The 11066-nt window shown below is 38.1% G+C and overlaps 1 protein-coding gene across 6 annotated transcripts in view; it reads left to right on the forward strand.

The window, feature by feature from the left end:
* The window catches only part of PCNX1 (pecanex 1), a 133648-nt gene extending 122986 nt beyond the window's left edge, over positions 1 to 10662 (forward strand). For all 6 annotated transcript variants that reach the window (XM_077818744.1, XM_077818745.1, XM_077818747.1 and 3 more), the window contains one exon: positions 5573 to 10662. In XM_077818744.1, coding sequence (XP_077674870.1) covers positions 5573 to 5713 — 141 coding nt within the window. In that variant the 3' untranslated portion in view covers positions 5714 to 10662. The remainder of the gene's footprint in view (positions 1 to 5572) is intronic.
* The last annotated feature ends 404 nt before the right edge of the window (positions 10663 to 11066 follow it).

Genomic DNA, 11066 nt, shown 5'->3' on the forward strand with positions numbered 1-11066 from the left:
TGGAGCAGATGTTCTTTTGAGTTACTACCTGTATGGAAGAAGGAGCCTAGGTCCTCACTTGAACTGCATGAAATTTCTGAAACCAATCCAAAAGGTGCAAGATAGAGTCTTTAGTGCAAAAGTAGGGCTGTTTAAGTGATTAAAAAAATTAATCGCATGATTAATCACACTGTTAATAATAGAATACCATTTATTTAAATATTTTTGGATGTTTTCTACATTTTCAAATATATTGATTTCAATTACAACACAGAATACAAAGTGTACAGTGCTCACTTTATATTTATTTTTATTACAAATTTGTGCTGTAAAAAAACAAAAGAAATAGTATTTTTCAATTCACCTAATACAAGTACTGTAGTGCAATCTTTCTCATGAAAGGTGAACTTACAAATTTAGAATTATGTACAAAAAACCCTGCATTCAAAAATAAAACAATGTAACATTTTTAGAGCTTGCAAGTCCACTCAGTCCTACTTCTTGTTTAGACAAATAAGTTTGTTTACATTTGCAGGAGATAATACTGCCAGCTTCATGTTTACAATGTCACCTGAAAGTGAGAACCAGTGTTCTCATTGTACTGTTGTAGCCGGCATTGCAAGATATTCATATGCCAGATGAGCTAAAGAGTCATATGTCCCTTCATGCATCAACCACCATTCCAGTGGACATGCGTCCATGCTGATGACTGGTTGTGCTTGATAACAATCCATAGCAGTGCGGACCGACACATGTTCATTTTCATTATCTGAGTCAGATGCCACCAGCAGAAGGTTGATTTTCTTTTTTGGTGGTTCAGGTTCTGTAGTTTCCACATCGGAGTGTTGCTCTTTTAAGACTTCTGAAAGCATGCTCCACACCTTGTCCCTCTCAGGTTTTGGAAGGCAGTTCAGATTCTTAAACCTTGGGTCGACTGCTGTAACTATCTTTAGAAATCTCACATTGGTGGTATTCTCAAATTTCACAGCAAATTTCACATTCTTTGCATTCTGTGAAATTTGCTGTGAAAGTGCTCTTAAAATGATGAACAGCATGTGCTGGGTCATCATTCAAGACTGCTATAATGTGAAATATATGGCAGAATGTGGGTAAAACAGAGCAGGGGACATACAATTCTCCCCCAAGGAGTTCAGTCACAAATTTAATTAACACATGTTTGTTTTTTTTTGACGAGTGCCATCAGCATGGAAGCATGTCCTCTGGAATGGTGGCTGAAGCATGAAGGTGCCTACGAATGTTTAAAGTATCTGGCACGTAAATACTTTGCAATGCCGGCTACAAAAGTGCCACGCAAATGCCTGTTCTCACTTTCTGGTGACCTTGTGAACAAGAAGCGGCAGCATTGTCTCCTGTAAATGTAAATAAACTTGTTTGTCTTAGCGATTAGCTGAACAAGAAGTAGGATGGGTGGACTTTGTAGGCTCTGAAGTTTTACATTGTTTTGTTTTTGAGTGCAGTTATGTAAGGAAAGAAATCTACATTTGTAAATTGCACTTTCATAACAAAGATTGCACGACAATACTTATATGAGGTGAATTGAAAAATATTATTTCTTTTATCATTTTCACTGTGCAAATATTTGTAGTAAAAATAATATGCACTTTGATTTCAATTGCAACACAATATTTATGAAAATGTAGAAAAACATCCAAAATATTTAATAAATTTCAGTTGGTATTCTACTTTTTAATAGTACAATTAAAACTGATTAATTTTTTTCATCACAATTAATTTTTTTGTTAATCGCATGAGTTAACTGTGATTAATCAACAGCCCTATGCAAAAGACAACAAACAAACCTAAACAAAACCCTTTATGTGCATTGCATTTAAATTACTGTACTATTCACCCGGCCTTCAGTTTTCCTTTCCTAAAATTATGAACTCCTGAGAGTATGCAAAAGATGAATTTACCAGCCAGCCTTAATATTGCAGGAATTGCTTAGTTAATGGTATTTTGGCTTTAAATCAAATCACTATAATGCAGATAGGGTTGAGTTAATTATGTAGTGAGATAACACAATTAGGTCTCCGGTTTATTTCTGTATATAAAAAGGAAGTTCTGAGATTCAACTGAAAACAAAGATCTAGTCTAACTCAGTTTTCCAGCGGCCTATTAATTGTAATCCCTCTTCTCCTCCTCCGCTGTTATAGCTGCAACTTCACCTTTCACTGCATCTAGTGGAGAGGATTAGTAAGTACTGAAATAGTTTCCTTTCTAGAAAACTGCAGCTCTACCTTTCAGAAATCTCATCATTTTACTTATACACAGTTAGTCACTCCTGGATCAGTGCTCGGCCCCAAGAGAGGTGTTCTTCAAGATCACTATAATATTCAGAACTGAATGATACAAGCAAATAAGTCAGAATGCCCTTAAATATGAAAGGCATAAGAACTACCAGGGAAGACACACTACTCTAAAATGATGTGTGCATGTATTGTCTGGCATTGGGAACAAGGACTTTCTAATGCTTAGCAGTTCAGACTTCCCACTTAGGCATTCAGTGGTATGCATTAGAAAATAAACTGGTTGTGTTTGCAGCCTGCAAATAACACTCCACTCCACCCAAGCATCCAGGAAGCTATTCCAGGGAGGCTGGGTATTGAGATTTTTTAAAATCTTTGATCCACCCCACCCCAGTTCTTTTCAATCACCCCTGAGAAGCCTAAGGAGACTTTTTAAAGCATCCTAAACTTTCTTGTAGGGATTGTCATATGGGAAATTTTGTCCTGAAGGAAAAAACCAGTCTTTCAATTGGCAGCCAAAAATGCAACATACTTTTTCCTTTTAGCACCTTTCAACAAAGGCTCTCAAAGTGTTTTAAGAAGATGGTAAAAACTTATGCCTATTGTACCTATTGGGGAAGAGAGAGAAGGAAGAGAAGTGCAGAGTAGTTACAACTTGTTCAAGGCCAGACAGTGGCAGCAGGGAAACGAACTTGAATATCTTGACACCCAGTGCTCTGTTCTAACCACTATTAGTGTCTTATGCTTAGAAGTGTTGGCTTCCATGAACAGCTAGAGTCTAACTGGATTTTTAAGTGTGTGAATGAAGAACACGGAAATAAATTCCCCTTGTCCATGACTGAATTTGTATTGCCATTGGCAGTCCACTCTTATGGCTCATGTGCATTAAATCTTAGTTGTAAACTTGACTTAATACAGCAGCTGTTAGTGGTATTGTATATAAGACATAATAAGCAAACTAAGGGTCTAGGTTGTTAATACTGTGCCTTCTAGTTTTGGAACTTACTCTGTTAGCCATTGCAGATAAGGAATATCCTAGTGATAATGTATATCATTCTGAATACTCCTTGGCAGTTGGCCAGCGTCACTTGGGAATTGCTTCCAAGGAATTCGTTAACTGGCCTTGCTTGTCACAGGATGCCAGCATCTACACTGTTTGATGATGATAAGGAAAGAGAGGAAGGTTAAAAAGAGAGAGTTTGAAGATTAGAATAAGCTGCTGATCTAAATGTTTATTTGTGTGAATAGTTCTGTTCAGTAATTCTGGAGCATTACTTCCTTTCTGGAACATAGTGCTAGCGGTTTTGCTCTAGGATGGTATCTTTTAACCTTGGGGAAGAGGGAGGGCACTCCCTCCAGGAGTATGCATAGAAGGAGTTGTGTGGTAAAAGCTTCATGACATTGGATCTACTTCAACTCCCTATAACAAACTTGCTGCTGTTGGTAAAGCTCACTTGAAACTCACTTCCCTTCCTGCTCCTTTTGCAGTCTTTTAATGCAACTGAGCAAAGGAGATGCTCATGCACACTGGGACACAAGAAAAAGCTTACTCGCCAAAGGCACTGTCTGCTCTCAAAACACCCAGCTCAGCTACAGGAGCATGTGTCTTGGACCACTGAGCAACTAATAAGCACACCCCCACACCAAGTAGTGCATAGCTTTCTGTTGAGTAACCAGGGGAAAGAGAATAGCTTTCAGAGGGAATAACTAGAGAGAGAAGCAGTGAACCAGAGCAAAAATGAACAAAAAGAAAGGGGAGAAGGTGGGGAGGGGAGAGAGAAGACTCAAGAGAGAATGGACAGAATCTGTTTTTGAAAACTGCATGATGGGACATGAGATGGGTAGGACCAGAGCTCCCACAAGGGTTCGGGACCTCTGCTCTAAGATCTGTGTGTGTGTCTTCTGTACCTGGTTTGTAAGCTGTTTTTCCAAAAAATTGTAGAAATTACTTGGGCTTTGTTTGAGATGTTCTGTACATTGGCTTTCAGAAAGTATGTATTAATTCTCCTGTGATCAGTGAGGGGTTTTTGTTGGCCCCTTCAATTATATATATTTTTTTTAATTATGCTTTTAAAGGTGACTGAACTGAACTCGTCTCAAATTTCTCAACATTATGTGCATCCTGCTTCTTTCCTAAGTGGTGCTTCTGCTTTGCTATTAAATACAATACAGTACCCTGCTTTGTGAAAGTTTGTTAAATGTATACCAAAATAGCACAGATTTTCTTTGTTGAAGAAATGCAGTTTATCAAAGCTCCTACACAGACAGCAAATAACAGTGCTTCTGAAATCCTGTTCCTTTCTGTAGTATCTTTTGTGAATAATTTGTAGAGGTAGAGAACAAACCAGTGTTTCTGAAAGTCTCTTTTTGGGGAGGAGTATAATATTTCATGTCTCATTGGTCTAAGCATTTAGAGCATCACTGTAACCTAAATTGCAGTTTGTTCACTGCAGTGCACCGAAATAATTTGGGACTCTTTATTTTCACTGGTTTCAGAGTAACAGCTGTGTTAGTCTGTATTCGCAAAAAGAAAAGGAGTACTTGTGGCACCTTAGAGACTAACCAATTTATTTGAGCATGAGCTTTCATGAGCTACACTGTCAATGGAGCCTCATATCCAAGTTCCTCCTTGTCTTCCCCCACCGCCCAGCTCTTCACTGAGTTTGCAGTGGTTACATGGGGTCTGGTTGGGATTAACTTGATTTCTCTTGCTGAAATCCAACCCCAGCTATTCTTTATTTATATGTAATAGTTTAAGCTTGATGAGTGTGTTTTTAAACAGACTTAAGTATTCTTTTAACACCCCACTAAGATGAATGACAGAAAGTGAGCCTCTTGAGTTTTCATTCTTTACTGCTATAGACACAAAAACACAGGGGTGCGGTAATATGCAGTAGGAAGACTGTCTTCATCTTTTGTATCTAGAGGACTAGAAAGCTCTATAGTTGTAGGAAAACCAAAAAGAAAACCTAAGATTCTGCAGAGCACAGAAAAGTAAAGTCTTACATCTTTTATAGGCCCCTTCCCTCAAAATACGTCATCCTTACATTGGATTTTGTGTGCCAGACAGCATTTCTCTAGTTATTTAGTGTATTTCCAGGCTTTCCTTACTGGCATAAAGAGATTATAGCAGATTTTGAGGAAGTATTACAAGAATAATATATCTATGGATATATTAGCATTGAAAAATGTGTGGTTAGATTGTATGACATTTTCAGTACTTTTGCCTCTGCCCTGTTATAGTACAGAATTATAAATCAACACCGTGAAATGGCAGTAATCCGTGTGGAACTAACCTTTCATATTGTTATGATTGCCTTCTCCAGGTGATTCACCGCTGGGTGCCTTGCAGCAGAGATCCAGGGAGTAGGTCCCACATAGATAAAACCATCCTGCTGGTCCAGATTGAAGACAAATATGTTGCTGTGGTTGAAACTGGAGTCCTAGAACTTGGGGCTGAAGTGTGAGCCACACTGATAATTAAACTTCCCCTCCTCCAAAGATTCAGAAGAGAGGAGGGGTCAGGAGAGGATGTTCCCAGGGCATGAAACTTTAGTCCAGTTATAGGACAGGACCTGAAAACAGGGGGCTTGTAGAAGGCCCTTCCCCAAAATAAAGAAGTGTAAGAGCTGGATTTTTTTAAGTTGTTAGCTGCTGAGGAAACATTTGCATGAAGGGTAAAGATTTGTTGAGACATCATTTTTGTTTTGAAACTTTGTTTTATGCATTGTGTATTGCTTTAAATCAACAAACTTCAGTTCTAAAATAGGAGCCCCTCATATTTTTCTAATTGCTTTGCCAAAAATTGCCATGTTTTGTAACGGAGCATGTGGCGTCCATTCACCTTATTTAAAGAAACTGACTAGCATACAAACCTTTGGTTCAGCGTAAAGCCATATAGAGATTTTATGTATGGCGAGAGACTGAGCAGACGTATAGACGTATAGATTATCTTCTTCCTTGTGAGCTAAAATCTTTAATGAGAGAACTGCACTAATTTTTTTACAGCAATGCACTAAAATATCTGAGATTGCTCAGAACATTTATTTATATATAAATAAAATATCATTATTTAAATTGCCTTTGGGATTAATCCCCTCCCTCTCCATATACATGTTGACAGTAAGAGCTGTGCCATGGATTCTGTTTGGTTCAGTAGTCTGTATTTCATATCAGTGCATTGCATCCTTTTCACAATAAATGGCAAAATACCAAATATCTAGTAATGTACCTGAATATCCCCATAACTATATCAAAAGCTATTTTGGTGGTGGTGCATCAATCATCTGTACAACATATTCAGCTTTAAAGTGGGTCTCAATGCACTAATTTGCATCCTTTGTCTTTCTTAGATAGTCCTGGCTTCTCTGCTCCTTTACACCTGGAGCTAACTCAGTTATACTGATGGCTCTTCTCTGGAAGAGGCACTTGATTTTTGAGGGAGGTAGGGGTGAATCTTAGTCCATGGTCCATGTCTATTTTCTGCGACCTTGAAGGTTTTCAGATTCAGTACAGTTAAACAACTGGGGTTTGGTTGGTTGTTTTTTCTTCGTTTGTTTTTTGGTTTTTTTAAAGGACTTATGGAGGAGGCACAGCCCTAAACTGTTGTATCGTTTTTACCATCTCACCTTTCCTTTCCCTCTAGTCTTCATTCTTTTCTATGACTTGAATTTTATTTTCAATGATTATATATTCTATGTAACTGTAATTTGAGTATTTATAACTGTGAAGTTCAATTATTCATGTGTTACATATCCTAGGTTTTATTGTGTTTTTTAAAATGTGTGTATTCAGGGAAACAAGTAAAACTCAAATTTACTATGGAGGTGTGAGGAGAAAACGGCAGTTTAGATTTAAGTTGCAGCTCCTCTAACTTGATTCTCTTAATCCATGTTGTGATTGTTTCCTGTCTCTGATCTGGAATTATGGTCAGTTCTGCAGAGAACTTCACGCAGTCCTAGCTTTTGAGAGCAGCCATCTTCTCTCCCCCATCATTACCTCTTCTTCCGAGGTAGTATAACTGGGGGAGAGTTTTAGCAGATTGCAGGGGATGTGTTGCAATTATTTCTCTGTAAGCACTGAAATCTAGTCCATTATATACTTATGTAAGAGTAAACCTACAAGGGGTAAGGAACATGTAGGAAGCAAATGCCTCCTGCAAAGCAGTGTTGATATGCTGACTCAAGTTACTATCAAGCTTTTAGCGATGAAAAAGTAGTCTCTTCTATGCCTAGTGTCTGGTCAGTTATGAACCCAATTCCTAGTGCCCTGTTGTCGGGCTTTGCTTATGTTGTATACGATGCAAAGCGTGTACACTTTATGTACTGTGCATTTTACAATTCCATATTACTGTACAGTTTATACATATGCAGTATTTAATCTTTGCATAAATGCACAGTTCAGAATCTGCCACCTTGGAAATCATTTGTCTGGTCGAAACACCTTACCAAATGTGCACGATAGTGTGGTTAAATTTATCTCCTAGTTATCTGAAAACATAGTGAAGTAGCTGACTTGATAGGCAGTTTTGTAGCTTTGCTGTCATGAGTGAAGAAAATTTCTGTTAGAGTTGAAGCCATTTTTAATGAAGGTTTGTACTTTTATGCCCTTTCTCTGCTGACAGTTAAAAAATCCATTTCCTTTATCAGCTGGAATATGGTTTCACAAAGACTAACAAATGAGAATCCTCTCTGGGGATAGACCCTAATTTTGGTATTAATACAAGGGTCCTCACTGTTCTGATGCTTTGAGAGAATCAGATGCTTAAAAAGCAAAGTAAATACATATACCCCATTTTAAAAAAATCACAACTTGGATGAAGCACCTCTTCAAATATGGTTTTTATGTGCAATCTCTGTTACTCTCTTTTGGGAAAGATAATGAATTTCTCCCAGCAACAAGTCCATTCCTAATAATATGCTTTGAGGATATATAAAAATACTACAGTAACACTTTATTATTCAAAGTTAAATGGTAAAATTTAGAAGAACCAAGGCATGTCTTAAACAGTAAATATGACTTGTGGATCTATATTTTTAATCTTAAGGCTTCCACTGTGTTGACATTTGAAGACCGATTGTAACTTGGTTAGTTAACAGGTTAATAGCTTCTCCTGAAAGCATTATTAGTAAGTCTGTGTGAAGTCATTCAGATAGCTGTATTTCACCAACACCAAAACTGCTTGTAAATCCTAATAATTTACTATTAACTGATTTCAGATATGCTCACTGAAAATTAGCTAATTGCAATTTTACCCTTCCATATGGCTTTTAAAAATTAGCTTTTTCACCTTCCAATATTTCAGTTACTTGGTTATAAAGCCCTTAAATTACCTAAATTATTTTATATTGGATTGTCTACTAAATTAGTGGGCTCTTGATTTCACGATTAAATGGACAAAACTTATCCAAATTCTGCTAACTCCGAATATGTTAGGTCAGCCCGTGCTTCAACAAGATTTATTTTAAATTGATTGCTATGCTTTCTTTTTTGTGGTGGTGTAATCAGGAGTTAATACTGATGCATAAGAATTTTTGGGGGACAGTGGAAGCCCTGAATATTCTCATATTGTTGTCCTACCAGACTAGTATGTCATGGCTGTAGAATGGAGTTCTTAAACTTTCTCAGTCCAACATGGAAACTTCAGCCATGTAGAAAGATGGTGGCAGGGTTTCACTCTTATCCTCTGGCAGCATTGTGTGTTGCTGGTATTTTGCTGTATTGACATTCCAGTTAAGACTAGCTTTGTAGCGTCTGGGAATATGATCCACATCTACTTTGTTTCTGTAAGTAGATGTTTCTGAAGGCGGTATCTATAGATACATACATTAAGGGCTTACTGCTGAGCTAAAATGAATATTCAAGTACAGAAATACACTGAATGTTTGTACTAAGCAGATTGCAGGGGCATTCAGCAGCAAAACATAACTTAAATTCTTGAATTCCCTCTCTCCCACACTAGCTACCTGTGAAATCTTTTGATACTTCCTGGTTTTGCTAATGATATCCCAGCATGCATTTGACCACCACTGTTACCTGAATTTCTATGCAACTCATGGTATCTGTGATGTCATAGAGTGATGGATTAATTTTGGGATCTCTCTTGCAAACCAGGAAGTGCGAGAGGATTTCACAATGAGGTTGGGGGAGGAAGGATTTTTTAAAAAGGTAAATAGTTGAATGGCCCTATATCCTGTTGAGTGGGGCACTTGCACATTTCTGACCTTGACTCAATTTTCATATTAGCTCTTTGCAGTTCATCTCCAGTCCTTCCTCTATCCCATCCTGCTTTCTGTCAGATGGTGATCTTTGAGGGCAGACCCTAGGTGCGTAATGAACTGAAAATTCAGAATAGATATGCTGTGGCATTTGTGCCCTTGGCAATTTGTGGCAGATGCCCTAAAAGTTTTGCCTTGGGGAATAATAATAATAAATATCCAACTGGGAATCACTTCACTGATACCAGACCCAAGAGACTAAATGACCCAGTGTTGTAGATACATAACTTATACCTTTTTGAAGACCTTTATTAATAGAGAATGGACTCTCCTTTCACAAACTAGAGTAGAACAGCTTGGATTTCTTATAATGAATAATTAAAATATATAAGTAACTCGTATTGGACATCTGGTTAAACCACCATAGGTTTTATGTAGCTAATTTTATTAAGGGGCTTTTATACCTATTATATAGGCTTCAACTCTTCTTGTTGTCTGGCATTACTCAGTACATGATAGCATGATGTAGTTCACGCAGTGAAGCTAGACAGTGTAAGAAATTAGTTGTATTTATGTGCCTTAATAAAACAGTGGTTACATAACACCTTGGTGGGAACTACAGTACATGACTTATTTCACCCCAGTGTTGTATATTTATATTTCCAAGAAAAAATGATTTAAGATGGCTGCTCCAAAAGACTTCAGGAGTATATGTACATCACTCAGTCACAAACATTTGAATACAAGCAATCTAATAATTTCTGGTGTACAGTTTGAATATATAACCTCTGGTAAATTCAATCATCCCATGACTTTGATAGACATCATATAGCTTAATGTTAACTTGTTCCATAAGGACCCTAAGTAGGCCTGACAATGAGCCGCTGATTAGAAAATTGATGGAGGAGGGGAATAAAACATAGAGAGAGAGAGTGGGTTGAGTTTTGAATGGGCTATGAAAAATACACATTGCCTCTACCAGCATATAGATATCTTGCCAGGGATAGGGATACATGTATTTGCGTGTGTCTGTAAGCGTGTATGTGTCTGCGTGTGTGTTATTGAAAACAGCCTGTAAATATTGTAGTTGTTTGAAATGGAAAAAGCAGAGATTTTTTTGCAATGTGTTGTATCAAAAAGGACAGTATTGACAGTGAAGAAACACTGAGAAATAAAATTTTCTTTTTTCATTTGTGCTATTCTTATTGATTGCATTTTCACTTCATTTTCCATGGGATGCCAACCTTGCAAATGACTATAAAGAACCGTTTTTTTTAAATTATACCTCAGTATATCACTCAGTTCCCCATTTATTATGAATAAGGTTCCATGTTTGTCACGGAGGTCATGGAGTTCACGGATTCCGTGACTTCTGCAGCAGCCCGTGCGGCTGGCCTGGGATCCACCTGAGCAGCTCGGGCAGCCGCTGGGGAACTTTGGGGCCCTCCAGCAGCAGGAGTTTGGGTGTGGGGGGGGCTCAGGATTCGGAATTAGGGTGCAGGGCGGTGCTTACCTGGGGGGGGGGGGGGGGCTCCACTGAAGGGTGACAGGAACTCCCTTCCCTCAGCTCCTAGCTCCATGTGCTGCCTCCACCTGCAGGCAC

The sequence above is a fragment of the Eretmochelys imbricata genome, chromosome 6 (assembly GCF_965152235.1).
Source record: "Eretmochelys imbricata isolate rEreImb1 chromosome 6, rEreImb1.hap1, whole genome shotgun sequence".
Lineage (NCBI taxonomy): Eukaryota > Metazoa > Chordata > Testudines > Cheloniidae > Eretmochelys > Eretmochelys imbricata.